Source organism: Gasterosteus aculeatus, chromosome 3 (assembly GCF_964276395.1).
Source record: "Gasterosteus aculeatus chromosome 3, fGasAcu3.hap1.1, whole genome shotgun sequence".
Lineage (NCBI taxonomy): Eukaryota > Metazoa > Chordata > Actinopteri > Perciformes > Gasterosteidae > Gasterosteus > Gasterosteus aculeatus.
In genome coordinates this window covers 15360581-15384440 of record NC_135690.1, presented here as the reverse complement: position 1 = coordinate 15384440, position 23860 = coordinate 15360581, and the positions used below count along the sequence as shown (strand labels likewise).

The 23860-nt window shown below is 44.7% G+C and overlaps 2 protein-coding genes across 2 annotated transcripts; one reads left to right on the top strand and one right to left on the bottom strand.

Annotated features, from left to right (window-relative positions):
* Positions 1–253: 253 nt before the first annotated feature.
* On the bottom strand, positions 254–15871 carry LOC120815645 (double-stranded RNA-specific editase B2). The gene is made up of 10 exons (XM_078099655.1): positions 15640–15871; positions 8376–8462; positions 7105–8003; positions 5368–5488; positions 4926–5094; positions 4536–4690; positions 4318–4453; positions 3798–3979; positions 2539–2720; positions 254–1503 (listed from the first exon to the last, which is right to left on the bottom strand). The coding sequence occupies exons 1-10, from the start codon at positions 15743–15745 to the stop codon at positions 1339–1341; spliced, it is 2202 nt and encodes a 733-aa protein (XP_077955781.1). The 5' UTR covers positions 15746–15871; the 3' UTR covers positions 254–1338.
* Positions 15872–19532: 3661 nt separating this feature from the next.
* Positions 19533–22086, top strand: LOC120816612 (tripartite motif-containing protein 16). Its single transcript, XM_040172352.2, has one exon. It carries the CDS (start codon positions 19942–19944, stop codon positions 21598–21600), a length of 1659 nt encoding a protein of 552 aa, XP_040028286.2. The 5' UTR covers positions 19533–19941; the 3' UTR covers positions 21601–22086.
* The last annotated feature ends 1774 nt before the right edge of the window (positions 22087–23860 follow it).

Genomic DNA, 23860 nt, shown 5'->3' with positions numbered 1-23860 from the left:
AAATAAAGGTTCTGGCAGACCCTTGTCTTATTAATAAATAATAAAGTATTCATATGGAAGGTATACATTACATTACATTATATTACAGGTCATTTAGCAGACGCTTTTATCCCAAGCGACTTACATTACACTTTAAACCCATGGCTTTTTCACATTTTTGCCCAGGGAGCAATTATTAGTATAAATGTTAATATGATACAAATACCACAAATGATAATTTATTTCCAGATATAAAATATTCATGAACAATATAGATTGTTGTGCATTTTTAATAAAAAAGTTCATACAGAATTAAGAGCGTCTTTCAGTAGAAATGCCCTTCGTTTTTTACATTCCTTACCTATGAAAATAGTAGTAGTAGTCATTACACAAGAATAACATTCTATTAATAACATTAAGAGCCTTTGGGATATTTGTAATGAATCAATCAATACGTTGAGACTTCAACAGGATCACATAATATATGTAAAGGACAAATTATTAAGGAAAAAGGCTGATTATATTTGAATTAGATTTCTCCTGACTTCACACTTGTAATGCACACAATCTGCCTCTAGGTGGCGACGTGTCTTCACTCGTGAGTCTCGCACTCTGATGCTTTACAACAGTGTTTAAAAACGGGTGCATCAAATATACATTACCGGAATAGGATAACAAACATGTTCTACAGTTTCTAGCTTGGAATCGGTTAAGTTTAGAGTAGGAGTTTATTATATTGATAATTATATGATTGATATGATATGATTACAGTTCGGATCATTCAATGTAACGTCCCCCTGTGGGACAAGTGGTGTGTGTCATTCTGTATTAATGACACAGTGTTTGTGAGGTCCACAAGATGAGTTGGACAGTGAGGACATTTTGAGCTGTAGAATGTTCTGATATCTTATTTTTACAGTGTATATATTATGACAGTACTTCATTAGTGTGCAGCCTGCATTTACGTACAGTTACGTACTGTTATTTCTTTGTTAACAATACGTGGCTTATTGAATTGAACTTTTTAAATACATGAGTTGTTTTATACGTGGTTTGTTAAAAGGTGATTTCAGCATTATAATTATTAGATTTCCTGTGGCAAGACAAGCTAGAATCATCTTCTACAGCTGACGTTAGCAGCTTTTATTCAACAACTATTCCATCTTTTGCCTGAATTTCCCTAAATTCTTCTCTTGTATTTCCAATCAGCCAACGTCTCATATTTGATCAAATAAGGGTGAAATTATCCACTTTCTTAATCTAGCGTCACATTCTTTACAACTATAGCACTCACAAACAAAAACACACATGAACTTTGACCCTGACCCTTTCGTAGTCGCCCTTTTAACAAACAGATTTTCACACGCTGGCGTTGGAGCGACCCGATTCTGGAGGTTTTCTGAGCCAGGTCCCGAGCCCTCCGTCCCGCAGAGCGCCGGTGAACTGCTGCATCGCCCTTTGGTAGCGTCCAGCAGCCATCTTGGAACCGGAATAAGTCCTCTGAGCCGCATTTGCACTGTTCAGCTGAGAAAGTAAGACGGTCGTAACATAATTACCCAAAATACACAAATACAAAATATTTGTGGGTAATCTGCAGGGTTACAATTGCATCAAATGAGCTGACACGTCCAAACGGCCAATAAAGGTGTTCGTCACATTCGTCTGATGGATCAGAGGTTTATTAAGACCACGTGGCTGAAGCATTAAGTCAACCATGCCTGCCTAAATAAGTAATAACATCACGACTCCTTGCTTTTAAAATATGTAAAAGTATACTGTGAAGTTCTAGTGGTGGTGTGGATTAGAACATTTAAAGATGACGGTTTTCTATATTCTACATATGAAACGTTTTAACATGATTCGCCTCTGCAGGCCAATCGTGGTCGTGGTGAATGTTGCAGTAGCGAGCAGCTGTGTTGCTGTTGCAATTATTTTTATGCAAGTATTTTGATGCTTTGGCAACACCGCTGTTGCTTTCATGGCAATAAAGAAACAGTTAAAGTCTGCGTTCATTTTAAAAAAAATCTGTTTGTAATCTGTCTTTTAGTCGCTTCATGTATTTATTTCTCAGGTCATTTGTCATTAAAATACTTCACCAATGTCTAGCTCATTATTTCTCAGCACCTCATTTGTAGCAGTACCTTTTCTAAATAATTACGACTCGGACATCACATTTTTAAATCGATGCCATTTTGTTGAGCAGCAAAGCTCTCGTCACAGTCAGATATAAATGCTGCCTTTCAAAAAGCACCACTATGTTGTAGTGGCTTTGATCTGAGGCAGAACTAGAGGAGTTTTTTGTGTTTTGGCAATGAAGTCATTTTTCCACCTAAATCAGTGTATTTTTTTACCCTATTTGTTTTTATTGTTGTGTTTTATATATATTTTTTCAATTGATTTGTATTGTGAATTAGTCGACCATCAATGCTGATGCTCCAATGATCAACTGAAAGATTTCCACCTAGAAAAATACACATTTTTAAGTATGAAATGAGATATACAATTGGAATGTTTAGAGAAGCGTTTGCTTGAAGGCGGGCGTTTGTTTCTCTCGACCACCTGCTGCTGCAGCCTTTGCCACCGGGCGAACATGGAGCGCCTGCAGAGCCGCGACGGCGTCCCGTCCGCCTCGCCGCGTCCTGTGGACGCGCGGATCTCCTCCAGGCCTCCGTCGCCCCGACTCCAGTTCACGCTGACGTTCGGCGCTTTGCCCGCCGGCCGAGCCGCACTGCTGCTGACGCCTGAGAGGAGGCGTGAAACGGTGGAGAATGAGGGGTGAAACGGGGTAGGATGAGGGGTGAAATGCAGGAGGATGAGGGGTGAAACGGGGGAGGATGAGGTGAAACGGGGGAGGATGAGGGGTGAAACGGGGTAGGATGAGGGGTGAAATGCAGGAGGATGAGGGGTGAAACGGGGGAGGATGAGGTGAAACGGGGGAGGATGAGGGGTGAAACGGGGTAGGATGAGGGGTGAAACGCGGGAGGATGAGGGGTGAAACGGGGTAGGATGAGGGGTGAAACGGGGTAGGATGAGGGGTGAAACGGGGGAAGATGAGGGGTGAAACGGGGCAGGATGAGGGGTGAAATGCAGGAGGATGAGGGGTGAAACGGGGGAGGATGAGGTGAAACGGGGGAGGATGAGGGGTGAAACGGGGTAGGATGAGGGGTGAAACGCGGGAGGATGAGGGGTGAAACGGGGTAGGATGAGGGGTGAAACGGGGGAAGATGAGGGGTGAAACGGGGCAGGATGAGGGGTGAAACGCGGGAGGATGAGGGGTGAAACGAGGGAAGATGAGGGGTGAAACGCGGGAGGATGAGGGGTGAAACGGGGGAGGGTGAGGCATGAAACGGGGGAGGATGAGGGGTGAAATGCAAGAGGATGAGGGGTGAAACGGGGGAGGATGAGGGGTGAAACGCGAGAGGATGAGGGGTGAAACACGGGAATATGAGGGGTGAAACACGGGAGGATGAGGGGTGAAACGCGGGAGGATGAGGGGTGAAACGGGGGAGGATGAGGGGTGAAACGCGAGAGGATGAGGGGTGAAACGGGGGAGGATGAGGGGTGAAACACGAGAGGATGAGGGGTGAAACGGGGGAGGATGAGGGGTGAAACACGGCAGGATGAGGGGTGAAACACGGGAGGATTAGGGGTGAAACGGGGGAGGGTGAGAGTTCCTTTACAAATACATTTGTATCTTAGTTACTTCAGTCAAAAAACAGAATCTACACCTAATTAAAGCACCGTGGCCGCGTGTGTTATCGGCAGTTTATGGGCTTGTAATGTAACTACTAAAGATGTGGTAACCATGTTGGACGTACAGCCGAGCAGCAGCTTCTGCCGGCGGTACGGGAACGGGAGGCGCCTGACGGGAGCGAGGCGGCGGGCCACGGCCCGGCGCAGGTGACCCGTGTGGCTGAGGGTCCCCACCGTCAGGCTGTGCAGGTAGACCGGCTCCACCAGGTGAGACAGGAGCGCCCCCTGGAGGCCCACAACACTCCACCTGTCCGGACAGATTTGAATCGCTTAATGATTGACCAGGAAAGGTGAATCAGGTATGTACAGTATATGTGGTACAACATGTTACCATGGAACAAACATAATTAATTACATAAAGACAATTGTTTTGTATTTTGTTTTTTTATGTTATGTTTAAATATGCAAATGAGACATTGTCTGTCCACTCATCAAAGGTGATCTTATGGAAGAAAAACATCCCAAAATAAAAGCCTTTAAAAAAGTAATGACTCATGAACATTTTATTAAACCGTCAGCTGAAATTCCTTAAAAAAACACTAAACCTATTACATTCCATTAAATATCAGACTATTATAGACTCACTTTGCGATCTTGTCGGTGCAGGACATGGTGACGAGAGGTTGAGGGTTCTGATTGGCCCCCCGCGCTGTGATGGGCAGCGTTCCCTCGCCTCCGTCCACCTTCACCCTGAGGTGACAGTGGAACCTCCTGCTGGGATCTAGCACGAGAGGAGAGAAGGTGACCAACGCTGCTTCTCCGATTTGCTCAGGCATACTTTGATTCATGCCTAAAGGCCTCACATGCAGCCGTGGTCTCGTGGGGGCAGTTGAGTCGAGCGTCTCCACACGGCGACGAGCTGGCGTACATGTGGAAGAAGACGCCGTCCCGCAGCCGGAAGCCGCCACCGGCTGTATTTGGGACGAAGATGGATTGTTCCTCACAGTCTGCCGGCTCACTTCAGAGAGGAAAAGGCAAGGAGAAGTCCAACATGAGACGATTGGAAGCGAGACGAAACCCAGTCCAAGGAGATGGAACCTTTCCGATCCTTGTGTTGAAACTGTTTCTTTTCAATTGTTAATTAGTTATCAGTTTGATACTAATGACCCTTCAATCCACATGAAGTTGGCTGTTTTGAGAGTCAGGGTCTCAAAACAAGACCTGACAATGAATAAAAGCCTGTTGCTGGTTACCAGAGCAGCAGCTCCAGCTGAGCGTACAGGAATCGGACCAGCGCCCTCCGACTGAGGACTTCGGCGTGGCAGTCGCTGAGCGTACCCTCGCGGTCGCCGACGCCGTCCGAGTCCCGACACTTAGTCCCGGTGGCCAGAGACACCACCCGCGACGACCTCAGGTCAAATCCTGGAGGAGCAAGAGCGGATAAACCCCAAAGCTGTGATCGTTGTAAGGTTATAGATTACAGAGTTGTTCAATCTTCACCAGCACTGCGTTCCTCTGCCGTGTTGATGAATACAAATGAAAAGTGAAGCTCAGGTGCAAATGCTGGTGTATCAATGAAAGCAAAATAAGACAAAGTGAGATGGAAGTAGACGGAATCGTGGCGTACGCGAAGCACTTCACCAAAGAGACATCAAATTAGAACATTTTGATTCAGATCAAATAATTTTCTCTCACCTCTGGTCATTACGACCGCTGCCAGGCCTTTGTGGCGGGCGTACGGGGAGGTGGAGGAGCGTCCGTGCCTCAGCTCCGAGTATTTCTCCTCCACCAGCTGGAAGATTGACTCTGCGAAGAACTGCAGAAGGAGAAATATTACTCAGGGGTGAAGGGTGCACATCCAACATAGTCCCCTCTTTGTCACTTTACTTCCTCACCTCGATTATTCCTTCATTGATCACAAGATGTATTTATTATTATTCTGAACTCTGGGGATCTAAATACAAAGTCACTGAATCTAGAAACATGTGCTGTGAGTTCACATTGTCCACCAGTTGTCTCCTGACCCGGCACATCCATGCAAACGTTTGTTGTGTTCAATTCTGCATGTCATTAAGCTCATACTCTATTGCTAACTATCCTTAATATCGTATCTCAAGTGTCTTGAGTCGATCTTTCTGCGGCTCAACGTTCCTCTGGATCACAGTGGCACAAGGTCGTGTGTAATGAGTGTGTTAAACAATTATCTCTTGGATTATTATGCTCTTCACACCGCCTTCCCGTTGCACCTCCATCTCCTCGGTCTGCTGCCGCTCCTCCTTCATCCCTAATGTGCAGTAATAATGTTCCTTAATGCGTCACGCCGCCCGCCAGGCAGCTCATATTGAAGGCGTTTCGGGGCGTCAGCCTGAAATGTGTGGTGAAATCAGGCTTTTTGTTCAAATTGTGTGTAGAAATGTGTTCTCCTCCTGCACTCTCCTCTCTCCTCAAAGCCTTCAGGGTTTAATAAAGCGTCTACATGTCTGCCTCTGTGTTTTTCCCCTTTGCATATTTGGATAACGGCGCGGTTCGGCATTAGCCACGCTCAGTCGCCGCCCTCGGCTCCGTGCGGCCGATTCCCGGGAGACGGATTTCCTTCTATTCATATGAAGGGACGAGTCGGCGAGGCTCGGAGACATAATGAAGTTGTTTGGATGCTGCAGACGGTGCGTACAGGACGCCATCCAGCTCTCTCGGGCCTTCGGGACATGATGGCCGCGCTGATGTGCCGGCATCCTCCATTTGCCTTCACACTCATTTATCCAACCATTTAGAAGACTGGCCCAAGCGTTGAAGGGGTGAATTCAGTGTCACCACAGAGGTTTACAAAGAGGCGAATTTGGCTTCAACAAAAGGGTCGGCCTCCTCTGTGCTAAGACAAAAAACACTGCGGAATCGTTTTATCGTCGTGTCTATTTAAGTCGTATAAAATCTGTCCAGGCAGTGTGGAGATGTCAACGTTGCCCTTAAGGAAAATTACACCATTAGCCCAAAAGACGATTTTGTAATATTGACCCAGTGACGCACACATTCAATGTGTGACGGACGGAGAAACATTCCTGAGAACTCAAAACCCTAAACGGTTTCTTTAATGTGGAGTGTTTCAGCCAGTAACGTGGCAGGTTGACAAATTAATCACATTCCATTGACGTCCATCGACGATAACAATGAAAAGTCCATAAGGAACCTTTTTTGTGCTGGAAACGTTAATCGAATTTATCCGATCATGAGGTTCAATTTGTTGATCATCACACAACACGACTAGGCCGTTGTTTTTTACTGTATGTACAGCTTCTCCATGACTCAAGTGAATCCTGAATAAGAAATAAACATGTCAAAAGTACACAAGGAGAGTGAATGGAGCAAAATGTATGTATATATATATACATTTATATGTATATATAGATCGTAATGTCGTGGTAAAAGAAGACTCACCTGAGGTAGCTGGTGTTGGAGACCCGTGACCTTCCTCTCCGGTCCCAGACCGATGCCGTAAACGGACTGCAGGGCGGCGCCGGCTGCCCGCGCCTTGGCCGACCTTTTACTGTGACCACACCCTTCGAACACCCTCCCCTCCAGCCGGACCACCATGACGAAGCTCCTCGCCGGCCGGCCGTGCACCCTCTCCGTCAGGCACGTGTACCTGATCCCCGGTCGCAGCTCGCTGAGCAGCGCCACCGGGCTGAGCCGCTCGGGCACCGCGGCGCCGGCGGGCCGTCTCTTCGGGCGACTGGAGGTGAAGTCCAGCGCCAGGCGGACGACTCGCCTGTGGCCGTAAACGCTGGAGAACAGCTCTTTCTTCGCCGCGTTGCGGTGCGGAAGGTCGCAGCTCTCGCGCAGCTCGAACTCCCCGAGGAAAGCGCCGGGGGGCTCCAGCTGGTCCACTGCGAAGTCCGAGGGAGCGCCGGTGGGGCGGGGCGGGGAGGCGTGAACTTGGGAGGCGTTGGGGAACTGGACGAATGAGCGCAGGGCCAGCTCCGCGGCCCTCATCTTGGCCTGCTTCTTGGTGGGCCCTCGGCCCTCGAAGCGGAAGCCGCTGACCTCGACGGCCACGGAGAACACCGGGGCGTGAGGGGGGCCCGTCTTCGACGCCACCTCGTACCGCGGACCGGGCCGCAGCTCGTTCAGCTGCACCAGCGCGTTCTTGCGAGCCGCCGCCCAGGCCGCTCTCTTGCAGGTCGGGTGGCTTTGGTGGAGCCGCTTCCTCTTGGGGGCCCTCGGCCCGCGCTTGGGGAAAGCCGTGCAGAAGGCCGACGGGCGATACCTCCGCAGCAGCTGGCCGTCGAGCTGGCCGCCATCATCACGGTTCTCTTTCACCTCCAGACTGCTCGTACCTGGTGGCGATGGAAATCAAGACGGGGGAAAATTGACATGAAGGCAAAAAAATAGATTTTCTTCCAAAAACCACAATGCATTGTGGGCCCACATGTACGTAGCAAAGGGTCTGCGTTATTTAACGCTGTGGGCGTGAGAACGGGTCGAACCCGGGGACCCGAATGCACATAAACACATCATGCTCACGGTGGTCAGCAGATCACCAAAGTGGTGTTTCAGTCCCACAGACCGTCCAGTAGCGCCTTGAAATAGTCACAGAATGCTGAATGGCTTCTGGTGTAATCTGTCTCTGGTAGCTGGACTTGAAAACTTCTGTTTTATTTGCGGGAAAAATAAAACGTTTGTAAAGTACAAGCAGGAAATATATTTACTTGAATTGTCTGCATCCTCAGCGGATGATACTCCGGCATCGCAGTGACTTATGGGATTGATGAGAGTCGATAACACGTTGCCTCGTTCTGAAAAGACGGCACCAAAAACACATGAGATCATTGTGCGTTCTCTCCACAACAGGATGCAGAAAGATGCAGGATTTCTTGTATTTAAAACAACTCATTCTGACATTTTTGTGATGATCCCAATAACACTCGTGGATGTAAACGCTTTTCGGCGTATTTTTATATTCAGTCGCAGCCATAAAGGTAATGAAATGACTGGAAGGTGTCGGTGGAAGGAGGTCTTCAGACAGAAAGCATCAACGGGCTTGAAGCGTTGTCCTATTAACCAGGTCACACGTGTCCTGAGTCGGGCACAAACCTTTTGCATCACTTTTAAGTGGATTTTTAAGTGGCGTGTGGTGTGAAGGTGTCAGATGTGTTAGATACAGAAGAGAATATCCCACAATGGTAACACCACGCGCCATGGAGTAGAGAGGGTGCACTGGTAACCGCAAGGTTGGCGGTTCGAACCCCGGCTGCTCCATGTCCCATGTCGAAGTGTCCCCGAGCAAGGCACCCAACTCCTAATAGCTCCCTGGGCAAAATGTAAAACCATGGGTTAAAAAATGCAATGTAAGTCGCTTTGGATAAAAGCGTCAGCTAAATGACCTTTAATGGAATCATTCTCTGATGGTTTCAAGGGTTAAAGCTGCATTCTCTGTAGTGACCAGCAGGGGACTCCTCTGATCCAAAGAAGTCTACGAGAGAATGACTCTACTTCTCTCTTGATTTATTCCCCCAGTAATCATTGTAAACGTGTGTTTATGGTCTCAATCTCTAATTTTAGGTCTTCTTCAATACCGCATGATGTTCATTTAGTGAATTATGGTCCATTTAGAGTCAAACAAACCATAAAGCAGGGGACGCTTTTCACAAAAAAATCAGTGAATGCCTTTTTTCACTGTGGTAATCAACTGTTAAAAACCTAAAAGTGTATTAAATAAGTAGGTTGGAATCTTCCGATCTTTGCATGCAGACCTGTCCTCCTCCTACACGTATAGAATATTCCAAACAATATCTATTTCACATCTCTTTGGATTTGTGGATTTGGCTTCAGGGTACACCAGCAGCTCCACCGCTGTAATAGATCACATCCCTATTGGCCCCCTGAACATCCGACCCCATTTATCTCCAGATTTAGATTTATCTGGTGCTCCCATGAAACAGTTCTTCAGCAGTGCCAGTGGGGCAGTAATTCTACTGCCCGTTCGGCCCCTCCTTGATGAATCCCTGGTGATATTGGAGGGCAGTGCGATGCGGAGTTAAGTCATTACAATAATGAAGTGCGCACACTAAACTACTCGACATTGACCTTGCACCTTGCAGTTAGTTCAGGCGTGTGATGCTATTATGGGGGGGCGGCTGAAATGAGCTGTGAGACGGGAAGTGAGTGTAGGACGTGAGTCTGGAGCTGCTGAAGGCCCCCGGCAGGCTGAGGGTGGAGGTGTCCCTAATGACCTGCACCGTCAGCTAATGGGGACACTCGCTTTTGGGGTTGAAGCAGATAATAACTGTGTTTGTCTTTGCGTTACACCGGCTGAGCCCCTCGCCCCTCTTTCACCCCCCCCCCGCCCCACTCCCCATCTCGCTCGTAAACACTCTCAATCCACGAGCACTTCATTAACTCACACCCATTTGAGGATTGCAGTGTTCGACTTAACACTTGATTTAAATAGAGGTTAACCAGGTTGCAAAATGAGGAATCATTTGTTTAATCCACCTTTAATCTTCTCAACAAGCAAATCCACACAAAAAAAGGGGTTGTGCATCAATTTAAATATGAAACTGCTGTTGCGCAACACAGGTGATGTAAAGTAATGACACGTAACGTGTACTTATATCAGTCAGTTTTCCCTTTGCATCACTGCGAATGGAAACACTGTTTTCCATATAAATTGTTTAATTCTATAATACTATAACTGGTGAATTTAGCATTTTTTGCACTGAAAAAACTGTTATGTAGAGTTTTATTTAATCGTTATTTCTTAAAGGCAGGGCTTAAACACTGCTTGTACTAAATGCCCCCGTTCCTTTAAATGTGACATAAAGCTGCTAAATAGTCGACAGGCAGATGTTACTGTTTGTTATCTTTGTGCTTTGCTTAAATATAAATTTCAATAATAACGCTGCAGGCGGATCCTCAAGTGATCGCCGCAGTCCGCATGGATTCATATTCCAGCACGCTCGTGTTTATCAAACCTCAGAAAGGATGTTTCTCCATCCAGCCGCTGTTAATGAACCTTTTTTAATAGAATAATGAAATTAGGCATGGCAGGGGGGAAGCGAGAAGCGCCCGCTGCCTGTCCAGGGTGTGTGTGTGTGTGTATGTGGTTTGACAGCTGTGGATAATCTCATTTGTTAAGTGTAATTAATGGCAAGCAGTTCCATTTACTTGCAACGTGGACTGTCTTTTCTCAAGGGCAAAGAAATAAAGAAACTTTTGGAAGAAATCTCTCAATCAACGCTCACTTTTGTTATTCTAATCTTTAATAGTAGATTATTGGTGACTTATTTAATTTAATATCCTGGACCCGTTCTTATTGCATCATTGATTTTCTTTGATTTTCCTTTGTATGAGTTGTTTCCACATAGAATCTGCTTTCAAATCTTCAATAAAGGGTACGTACGCAAATTATGAAGTTGCTTTTGAAGCCGACCTACCATTACCAAAAGTATATGCTTATTATAACCGCTTATTAAGGTTTATTTTGCTTCTGACCATTCAACACCATTTGACACAATTATTTATCATCCCTTTTAAGATTTGTTTTAAGATTGCATTAATGCAAAGAGACAAATCAATAAAGGTTGGTGATGAATTTCACTTAACTCATTTTCATCTGGAAGCTTATTTGTGTTATTTGTGACACGACAACTATCAAGTTGCTTCCACTTGTGTCTGCAATTTGGATAAAAGTGCATCTCATTTCCTTCTTTGAATGGTGAACAGACAGAACCTCCAGAACTAATGTTGACCCAACGAGTTCATGGTCGGATTCCAGCCTTTGGACCTTTGTTGCATGTCATACCCTCCCCACCCCCACATTTCTACACATGTCATCTGTCAAATAAAGCTGAAAATCCCCAAAAATAATCAAACGCATTTTGTCCTCTGCAGTTCGAACGGACTACAAAGCTTTTCCTTTTTGTGTCCAACTCTTAATGTATTTCAGCGCTGCAACTCATTCAAATCAAACTCAAGCAGCTGAAGCTTAACGTCTGCTCTCAAACCAACGGACTGATGATCGTTCTTTGGAAATGAGTGATGAAATTATTGCCTGAAACATATGGCCATGTGCGGAGAAATTGCAACGAGGGATAATAACAATGACAGCAATAATCTACGGCAGGCTGTTGATTGCTGACGATGGCCTCGTTTTAGCTTTTAACTCCCTCGCCTGCTGCTCCGCCGCCTCTTCATCAGCTTCAAAGATCGGCTTTCATTTGCCTCCAAGTGTGATTGTGTGTGGCATCGTTGTTCTTTTATCCCTTCAATCGGGAAGTCAAGGGTGTAAAGAGTAAGAGACACAGACACAGAAAAGGAGGCTCCAGCTACCACATTTCCATTGAAACGCTCATCTTTTCCTACGTTTACGCCCACATGATGTTTTTTTAGGCCCGTTACTGCGTGTAGATGTGGATCGTATTAGATTTAAAAACCCAGTTTAAAACTGAAATGTATCAGTGTGGATGGATCCTCAGTGAAAAAAAGGTTTTCACAATAAAAGCAGCTGAGAACAAGTCAGTCCAGGACTGATTAAAATTAAAAGTCAGTCCAGGCTGAGAGCTGTTGGGATCAGCTGAACAAATCCCAGTCTAAACTTCTCTCTCCACTGCTCAGAAGACCCAAAGTTGGGCCTAAACTATGTCTGATTATTAAAACATCTCTGTTGGTTAATAACAAATATAATTATACCGTAGCTGTTTATTTATAACACATTTTATTAACGAAGCCACTAATGACGAATGAGAGTGCAAGAGAGGGATCATTTATTCAGATAAAAAAAAAGACGAGTACATTTATTACAGCAGCTTGTTCTCATTCTAACTATCGTCAGTGCTTTCACTCATAAAATCATTATTTACCCTCTGAGCCGAGAAAGACAACTTCAACAAATAGATTCTTATCGGAATAAAGCTCGCTTGAGAATCAATCCACAGACTATAGGAACATAACGCAGCAGTGTGTGCGGGAGATAATACTCTTATCGGGATTGTTCACAACGAAACAAATGAGATGAGAGGACCATTAAATAGAATTTAGTGCAATTTGTAAAAAAGCATCATGCGCTATACAGGTGCGTTCGCTGTGTAGCGCATGTCGGCTGTTCCACTGCAGCTGTATGAACCCAAAATACTTTTGCTGTGTTTCATTCCGATAAACGGACAGAAGGAATTTCAAAACAATGCCACTTTGTAAAAAGTCTGAATTCATGTTTTTTGGTTTTCTCAGTTGGATGATAAGCCAAACACTTTTAAAATGGTTGTTTTCCCCAATGGAGTCTGGATTTAGGGAGGCCCAGGGGTGTGGTGGTCAGCACTGTGGCCTCACAGCAGGAGGGCCGGGGGTCCGTAGGTTTGCGTGGTTTTCTATTCTAGAAGGATTTAAGGTTCAGTTTTATATATTTTCGGACAAACAATAAAAGGAAGGAAACTGACTCTACTACAGATTTTGCCTTTTAAATGTCTCTACTTAAATGCCCCTGCGTATCCCCGGCGGGGCTCGAACCCCCGGCGGCAGCAGCACTTCCCCTCACACTGAGCTGCGGAGGGAATGGCACCCCTAACCCTCGCAGAGTTAGCATCGCAATTTACCCGCCGAGCATCCCTGCAATTAAGTCGAATGGGCGCGCAAAGCATATTGCTAATGTTTTGTGGAGCCAGACCCCGGAGAAGTGTGGAGATCGCAGAATCCATCAGTGAAATTGCGCACTGACATGCCCCACTAACTTGGGCCGCGCGACGGAGCTCACTTATCCAAAAAGCATCGAACACACGGACTCGTGCGCACGCCGCCGCCGCCGACAGACAGCAGCTGTTTGTTCCATGTTGGAGAATCATAATCCGCGATCAAATGTTTTCTCCAACAAATGACAGTTTGTTAAATTTAGACTGAAAAGCCAGCAGAAGGGGATTTTGCAGCCAAATGGTGATTTGTTTTCTCCTGGAAAGCCGGCAATAACTCTGTCCGCACAGAAATCCTCATTAACAGTCGTTTCATCGTGTGCTCGGTGGACTTTGCTCAGTAATTCCCGACAAGAAGACAGAAGTTTAGTTTTCTGTAACAAAGTCTGACATTACAGCAAAAGCACGGATGTTTTCCTAGCGAGCAACAGGCGTTCGATGTCTTTATTTCCATCGTTCATGTGGAAATGTTGTAACTAACGTTACACGCACTTCATGTTTAGCTGACCTTATTAAAGGTTAAGACGTGGTTAGCCTAGCTTAGCATAAGGGGAAAGCTAGCCTGACGCAGATATTAGCACTTATGAAGCTCACTGACATTTTATAATCTGTTAAATAGTTCACAGAGAGAAATATACAATGACAATTTGTGGTCAGTGATGCTTCATCTATTGTTTGTTTGACGAATAACAGTGAGGCTGATTTCCTGCTGCCATGACAGAGGTATCGATTTAATCCTCTCAGCGCATTTTCTCTGGCGACCTAATTAACTGACAGAACAAGGGTTTAATTTACAATATTAGGAGTTAACGGGAGACGATATTCATCCAACTCGTCTCTTTAGTGATTTTTTCATTCTTCATAAAACCAAACCATGATGTTCTTTTTACCTCTATAATCAGGCAGATACGTAAGAGTGTATCCTTTTTTTAAACTTGTTTTCGTCATCAACCATGTGTTTTGTACTGCTTGTAGCCGGCGTTTCTTTGTCTCTTAAACATAACCAAGCACTTTTGTTGCATTTACGTCTTAACTGTCGTCCTTTCAAGCCAATTTTCACTGTTTCACACGGTCAAAAGCCTGTATTGACTCACAAAGGCTCTTCTTGCTTATTTCTTTAAATCATCATCAGCATAAATAAAAAGCTAAACTTGTATTTTAGCGATTAATAACAGAACGATGGATCAAAGGAAACATGACCCTTATAATCCTAAATGATACATTATTTAACATGCAGCACTGTTAACAAACTCGAATAACAGTTGTGGAGGAAGACGGCGTCAGCTTCGCCCTCGTCGGAGGAAGCGATGCCTCCTGCGGGGACAGCTGGCCTCAGAGCAACGATGGGAAACGGCGTTCGCTAAGTGCGTGCCGGACCAAAAAAGAGGCATTTGAGCGGAGGAGACCGTTTTCGCTCCGGCGCTGATTTACACACAAAAAAAGGCCAACGGGTCATTAATGAAAGTGGAATGGGCTTTGGGCACTTTGAATAATACAAAAGCCATCACGCAGTAATCTGCTGCATTTACTGAGGATTAGCATGTGGACAACAATGACAGATTAATCCTAAAATGCTGACCTGTTGCCTAGACGACTGTAATTATGATTACCAGAGCTTCATTTATCACACACACGCACACAGACACGCACACAGACAGCGGGTTGTACAGTGTTGTCCCCCTGGTTGTAGTGTTGCTGTTTTTAGAATGCAGCGTTTTTTAAATTTGAGCAGATGAAATCAAATAGTAATTTAAAGTCATTAATGTTGCTCCTCCAAACTCGAATATCAACATCAAGTACATTTACTCAAGTGCATGTAATTGTACTTTATACTTTTATTGCACTAGATCTCAGGGGTAAATACAGTACTCTAATGAGCAAATATTATCATGTTAACATGGTGAACTAAGGGTCAGGAGCTACGACGTGCCGCTTTATGCAAAGTCTTTGATTCTGTGTCAGACCTTAGTGAGCCGGTAAAAGCTTCCCCTCAAACATCGAATGAAACATTCAGAACATCGTAACTGGATTTAGTCCAAGATGAACGCTGATTATTTGGTTCTGGTGATGGAGGTTTGACTCAAAAACAATGAGGTTATTCCCTGAATGCACATATGGGAAGTTTCTATTGAAAACAATAACAATCATAAGAACATTAGGCTGCATTAAAGAGACGTGGAACTTGCACCGCGTCGTTTTAAAGATGCCAAAGAAGATTAAACATTGTTATCCAAATGTCAGCATCACAGAGACAGTAAGACACGCTTGATGGGGACACACCTGCTGGACTAACCTTTGCCTTTACACCTCCTCCTCCTCTTCCTCTTCGTCTTCTCCTTCACGTCACGCTGCGACCTCTCCATGTCTCCGCCGCACGTCCCAGCATGCACCTGTGCCATTCAGGAGACTCCTTCTTCTGTTACTTCTGTCTTCTTCCAGTAGTTTGTCCTCTACCTGCTGCTGCTGCTGCTTCGTGTTCTTCTTGCTGCTGTCTGAAGCCAAAGCGTTTGGGGAGGATTGAGAGTGCAGCTCTGCAGCGGGAAGCCCCTCCACAGTGACCCCCCCCCCCCCCCCCACCCGCTGCTGCAGGCTTCAGGAGGCAGCAGCGTGTGACATCACCAGCAGAGAGCTCTGGTTCAAGCTGTGATTCAGCATCACTCACTTAAAGTCACTGTTTTCAACCACGTCTCAAGGCTTTATCGTTCCACTCGTCAGACGAATGGTGATTTCTCAACAATCGCGTCATAAAATATATAATTAACTTTTCTACATGTTAATGTCACAATGTTTACTCTCTTTAGTTAAATCGAAATACTCATATCCATAAATAAACGCAAATAACACACTGTGAGTGTTGCATTGAAAATGTTACTCAAGTAAAAGCATGTAAGTATCAGTAAAATGTTCTAGAAGTCCTCAAAGTTCTCAACGCAGAAATGTGACTTATGTTTTGTCAAATAAAGAGTACACGATTCAAAGTTATTCAAAACTTTATTCAAAAATGTCCTATTTTTGGAAGCAAAAGCAATTTGAGAAGCTGGAACCAACGACTAATTTTCAGTCAATCAACTGGATCATTAATCGATGAATCCCTTTAGTTGAACCTAGATGTATTTAACTTATGTGTGCTAAAGTCTTAGTCAATTAACACGCCGCCGTTTAATCCCCGTCAGTCACCTTCCTCACTCTAAAAACAGTCTGAAGATCTAAATCTTTCACGCTGTGTTTGGCTCGTTCTATTGTCTGCTATTATCACCCCCCCCACCCCCATCGTCCTCCTCTTACCTGTGACCGACTCCCTCTGCGGAGGATTAGCGTCCTTTCGTTCCTCAGGGATCCACCGGTCTCAGAGTATCTCACCTCATCGACTCGTCATCACCTCCACGTGCGTGAGGAGGGAACGACTCGTTGATCTGACTTTAAAGATGGAGGATTATTCATTAATAAGCTTTTTGTTGTCCTCAAGGGTTAGCATGATTACTTACTAAAGATATATTGACATACTTATAAAGCGTATATATATATATATATATATATATATATATATATATATATATATATACAAAAACTTCCAAACTTTGTGAAATAAAAACACAGAAATTGCAGGAACAGTAACATGAGCTAGAAACAATATTGTAGAATGAAAACACAAAAATACAACATGAACACCAAAGGGTTTCTGAGGTGTGCACCCATGTGATGAAATAACAACTTCTCCTGCTGGTGTTTCCAGATGATCCAATCTGTTAAGATGAGATATGTGAGACACAACAGAGAGCTCTTACTGCGCCTGATGGAACACAACAGATTGAGCTTTATTTCTGCCTCTGGCTGAGAATCCACAGGCTGGAGGAACATGGCAGCACACAACAGCATTATGCTGTACACTATAGCGTTATACTTGTAGCGTACATTATAATGTCCATATGTTTGTGGACTACCTAAATCATCCCCTGCTTTGACTCTAAATTGACCATCCGGTAATTAATATCAGAATTGACTAAATAATAACAATACTAAATTAGCAGAATGCCCAGCCGACAGTATTGGTTATAGATGCTAGCATCAACGTGCTAACCTGTTGGTGTTAGCACCACTGTAGAGCCTTAAGAGCATCACTGAAGCTCTCAGTGTTTGTATTATTATAATAATGTCAGAATTATTTGATCAGAAAACAAGAGCAACAGACTCTTTCCTAGTCTCCTTCCCTCCTACCCTGCTTCCTTCTGACCTCTTTCCTCTCCCATTTCCTCATTTTGGACCTGCATTGCATGTCTTTCCTTCAGTGACATATTTTCTTCCAGTCTGCTTTCACTTTTTCATCCTTTGTGTGTGTGTGTGTGTGTGTGTGTGTGTGTGTGTGTATGAGAGGTGCGTTCGTTGCAGGGTTTTTTGAAGTCACGCTTGAGTGAGTGGAGGGGGGAGTTCATTACGCCGTGAAATAAAGATCACACCGTGATTAATTGGATTAGATTTCCTGAATATTTGAAAGGCGAAACCGAATTGCTGATTAAATATTTGCTGTTGCTGTTCCTCCGACTGGCTTGCAGATCAGATCACAGCTCCCAAATGACTGAAAGGTCTCCAACATCGTACCACTGGAGTTATATTCTAATCAGCCTCATTAATATACGTTTTAAGACAGTTTATATAATATCAATATATCATTTGTGGAGTAAAACGTATAACTCCAGTATTCAAATTACACTTGAAGAATGTGAATAAATGATATATTATTTACTAATAATGTGTGTACTGTAGTACTGTGATCGTTATTGTAATTAGTCCGTGTAAAAGCAGCATTAATCGGCTGTGTGAATTTGTGATAATTTACTTTGACGTTGTTGCTTTTGTGGAACATTGGATTATTTTACCCAATTGTACCAGAAATTCAGTTTGATTTTAAATTTAAGGTGTGAAATGCTTTTATTTATTTATTATTATATAAGCACTACCAACTATAGAAAAGAAATAAATATGAAACATGACGGGACAAACCAAATGGTTTAGTAACCACTTGTCATGTGGAACCTCATCAAATGTTGTTTTGTGTAAAATAAATATTAATAAACTGAAACTTCCTTTGTCTTCCTCAATGTTTCAGAAGTATGTTTCCCACAGTGCTTCAGGAGAAAGGGAGGAAGCTTATTGTTGCCTTGGAGTCAGCTGTGGGATGCAACTTCTTTTGGCAACATTTGTTTACATTTTGGAGAATTTCCACCTTTCACAGTGTCCCGAATCATCAGATACGAGTTGTTCTTTGCATGAACAGAGAACCCGTCACCAGATTATGAGACATGGACCTCGGGCGGCTCCAAGTGGCTGCATGAGGTAAGTGTGTGAAGCTCTCAGCCGGTCACACCGACTGTTTATAACTCCCATGAGAGGGAAATAAAGAAAATCTGCACAATCAGCAGGGAGCAGACTCCAGCTTATGATTTGTTCTAACAAGAGGATGTGTACACAAATCTTTTTTTTCAATCGGTAGAATAAGTTTATATACCTTGGATGTCAATCATCACAAATGCAAAAAAAAAAAATGCTGACAGGGAAGGCACAGACAAATATGAATATTTTTAAATAACAGAAAATATGACATTTACAAACCTGTGCTGCGAGTTGAAAAACCCTGTGTATGTATCTGCATGTTTTCAGACCTCAAGTGAAACCTTCTCTAAATGTCGAGCGTTGAACCTAATTGACGTCTTTAAAGGCTCAGCTCTGAATTTAAGGTGTTTCCATCTCACCTCACGCCAGAGATTGGATGCGGTATCTTCCGACGAGAAGCTGGTGGAATTCGGAGCAACATGTGACACGCAGCAGCTGTTTACCTGATCTTACCGGTTTAGGTCTCAGACAGGGGAGCTGCTTGTAAACAAACCTGCTGCTCGTGTTTGACCAAATTAAACGGGAGAATTCAGGAGTTTGGTTCTGGAACTGGTCCTGTTTATAGAGACGTGTACTTGATATCACTACAATATTAGTGTGGCATTGTACACAATAATACAAACAGCTTGATTAGATATGCCACCCTCTTTTTAATGTATTACAGCTACAACTTGGAAGCAAAAGTAGCAAAGTCATTCTGCGTCGTCTGTAAGAGGAACACGCCCTTTGCAATCAGCGCTCAACTGCACCACGTGAGCAAGAACTGAAAACTCAGAACACACCCAGGTTATATAAAACGGCTCCTCTTCCTGGAATGACGCAGAAAGTCTGTCAAGTGACACACCTGCAATGATGAGGGGGAAGTTTAAACCTGCGCACAGCTTCTTTCTGCTGGCCTTTGATATACAGCGATAACCACCACAGTGACTCATGAGAAGGCTGAGGGGAAGCTTAAAGTCTAACTATTCTCCGTTGGACTAAGCTTGTACTTCAAGTTGCAAAGCTAACATACCGTGTGTCTCACTTGATGACTCTCTGATGGAATGTGGTACAACCTGTAAACTCCTCCCTGTGCTAAAGAATGTATATATACAACATGTTGAGAAAGAAAGAAGGAAGCAGATTCCTCATTCACTGCAGCAGGTAAACACACGTATTGTTTCTGTTCAGGCAACTTTTTTAACAGTCAGCATCACTAAGAGGTAGAATGGCGCAGCAAGGAAATCCTCTGGACCAGGAGAGAATCTCCTGTTCCCTCTGTCTGGACCTCCTGAAGGGCCCGGTGACTATTCCCTGTGGACACAGCTACTGCATGAGCTGTATTAACACCCACTGGGATAAAGAGGATGAGAAGAACCTCCACAGCTGCCCTCAGTGTAGGCGGATCTTTGCCCCGAGGCCTGTCCTGGTGAAGTGCACCATGTTAGCAGATCTGGTGGAGCAGCTGAAGAAGAGTGGACTCCAAGCTGCTCCTGCCAATCACTGCTATGCTGGACCTGAAGATGTGGCCTGTGATTTCTGCACTGGGAGGAAGCTGAAAGCCGTCAAGTCCTGTCTGGTGTGTCTGGCTTCTTACTGTGAGAAACACCTTCAGCCTCATTATGAGTCCCGGACATTTGAGAAACACAAGCTGGTGGACCCCTCCAAAGAGCTCCAGGAGAACATCTGCTCTCTTCATGGTGAGGTGATGAAGATCTTCTGTCGTACTGATCAGCAGAGCATCTGTTATCTTTGCTTAATGGATAAACATAAAGACCACGACACGGTCTCAGCTGCAGCAGAAAGGTCTGAGAGGCAGAAAGAGCTGGAGGTGAGTCGACTCAACATCCAGCAGAGAATCCAGGACAGAGAGAAAGGTGTGAAGCTGCTTCAACAGGAGGAGGAGAAAATCAATCTCTCTGCTGATAAAGCAGTAGAGGACAATGAGAAGATCTTCTCCCAGCTGATCTGTCTCATAGAGGAAAGAAACTCTGATGTGAAGCAGCAGGTCAGATCCCAGCAGAGAGCTGAAGTGAGTCGAGTCAAAGATCTTCAGGAGAAGCTACAGCAGGAGATCTCAGAGCTGAAGAGAAGCGACGCTGAGCTGCAGGAGCTCTCACACACAGAAGACCTCAACCAGTTCCTCCAGAACTACCCCTCAGTGTCCCCCCTCAGTGAGTCTACAGAGTCGTCCAGCATCAAGATCCGTCCTCTGAGCTGCTTTGAGGACGTTACAGCAGCTGTGTCAGAAGTTAGAGACAAACTGGAGGACGTCCTCAGAGAGAAAAGGTCAAACGTCTTACTGACAGGGACTGACCTGGATGTTTTACTGTCAGAACCACAACCAAAGACAAGAGCTGAATTCTTACAGTATTCATCCAAAATCACACTGGATCCAATCACAGCCGACGCTTGTTTGTCATTATCTAAAGGAAACAAAAAAGTAACATTCAATGGAACACCAAATGATGAAAAACAGCCCGAAAGATTCACTGATAGATTTCAGGTCCTGAGCAGAGAGAGTCTGACTGGACGTTGCTACTGGGAGGTTGAGAAAGGCAAGGGTGGAATTAATATTGTAGTAGCATACAAACAACATAAAACAGTAAATGAAAAAACTGCAGGTCGTCAAAAGTCTTGGGCATTGGGTATTTTCAAGGATCGTTATAATTTTAAACATAACAAAGTCCAAACCCCTGTCTCAGGTCCTCGGTCCTCCAGAGTAGGAGTCTACCTGGACTACAGAGCAGGTGTTCTGTCCTTCTTCAGCATCACTGAAACCATGACGCTCCTCCACAGGGTCCAGACGACGTTCACTCAGCCTCTCTATGCTGGACTTCATCTTTTCCGTCCAACTGGAAACAGTGCTGAGCTGTGTAAGTTGTAGTTGGCAAAAAGGGAAAAAAGGGAACTACAATTTTGGTTTTGTCTACATCTTTATTCATACATAAAAGGCTGTTTTTTGTATCCTGTGTTTTACTTTGCCATGGTGCCTGTGGCTGCTGACGCTAAGTACATTGTTACCTAAGGAGCTTTGTACAACAAACGATAGGAGAGGAAAGATGAGGATTTTCCCAGGAACAAGACTTGTAGATTGAGTACTGATAATAAAATGTATTACACTGCAAATAGTTCATTTTCATGGAATTGAAGTATGAATATAATGCCTGATGAATTTTTGACTAATTCTGCTGGTTTGAAATATTCCATTGACATATTTTTTATATATTCAGGAGTTTGGAAGATGCACGAAAATACAGAACTGTAAAAAAGGCTGAAATAAGTTTTAAGAGCTGAAATGAATTTCCTGAAAATTCCCTCATGAAAAAACTGTTGAAGGCTAAAATCATTAAACTACATTATCTACTGGTTATTGTGTGTAACTAATCGCTTGACAACCAGTGAATGAAAGATTTTTGCTGGACAGAAATGGACAGTACTAACAGTGATTGGCAAACAAACCAAAAGACAAACCCAGACGCACCAGGCGAATTCCAAAAAGGTGAGATGAATTATCTCTGTTGATGTCTGTGCATGAGTCAGCCACGCAGGCAAGTGAAGGTTGGCCACACAGGCTAGCTAGCCAGCTAGCTAGCGAGCTAAAGACAAGGGAGATTTTTTTCTGGCTGTTATAGCCACTTGTCAGCCATTTGGTCCAGTTTAACCAAAGCTAGCGCAACGTTAGCTTGTGTAATTTTAGCTCTATGCTAGGTAGTGCGTTTCTGACATGGTGCCCGCCCACATACGTGTGTGTGTGTGTGTCTGTGTTTGCTGCACTAATTAACTAATACCGATCACTTTTGTAAGGGAGAGACGGAGAGTGAGTTCTTGCCGCGAGTCGTTGGGTGGTCACGAAGCGTCAAAAACGTGCCTCTGGACGCAAAACGATAAATCCAACCCCCCCAAAAAAAGGATATCTTCCGAGACCCAAGACTCTGCTGAATGGAGAGATATATCTATTTTTCTGTGCGATCAGAAATACGACTCTACCGGCAGTTTCAAAAACTTGCACCTTCTGCTTTCTGAGAGACTTGTCACTGATTGGTCTCTATGGGGTGAGAGTTGGACTTTGTCTCGCTCTCGGAGGGATGTGGCCAAAGTATATGTCTGATGGATTCCACATTCACATTTCTACGACAAGCACAAGATTAACTATCCTTTAATCCTTTCTGGGGTCGACCGCGGCGCACAGAGTAGAGAAGGCGCGCAGAGGTAATGGTTCTGACCCCGGCTACTCCATCTCTCGCGTCAAAGTCTCCCTTAGCAAGACACCTCACCCCTAACGGCTCCACGGGTTGGTTTACGACAGCCGCTCGTCCCACTGCTTTGAACGGGTCAAATGCAGAGAGAAATTTCCACACAGGTATTAATAAAGGATTCTTTATTTCTTTAAACCAAAAATCTAAGCATGAAGAGTAAAAATTGTGGCAATGCCGAATAACTATTTTTAAAACCAGATACTGAAGCTGGTCTCCACTCTAGGTTTTCAGTCTCCACTCAAGCCTGCCACGCACACACCCATGTAAATCTCAGAAACGGTCTCAAAAACATGTGAAACCTTATCAGTCAAATGCAGATTTGATAGTCAATGCCCTGACTCCATCCCCCACAGCTCCACCAATCTGCCCTCAACACCATCATCCCGTCTCTGCTGCAGGACAAACTCTCTCAGCTGCACGTACCTGACTCCACCTGCAAGTGGATCACTGACTTCTTGTCTGACAGCAAGCAGCACGTGAAGCTATGGAAACATGTTTCAGCCTCTCGGTCCATCAACAGTTCCCCCCCAAGGCTGCGTTCTCTTCCCTCTGCTCTTCTCCCTGTACACCAACAGCTGCACCTCCAGTCAGATCACCAGTCCGTCGAGCTCCTGAAGTTTGCGGGTGACACCACCCTCATTGGACTGATCTCTGGTGGGGATGAGTCTGCTTACAGGTGGGATTCTGACCATCTGGTTGTTTTCGTGCAGCCAAAACAACTTGGAGCTCAACGCTCTGAAGACAGTGGAGATGGTTGTGGATTTTAGGAAGAACGCAGTCCCACCTTCCCCCATCACCCTGCGTGACTCCCCCATCACTGCTGTGGACTTCTTCCGTTTTCTGGGCTCCATCATCACCCAGGACGTCAAGTGGGAGCTGAACATCAGC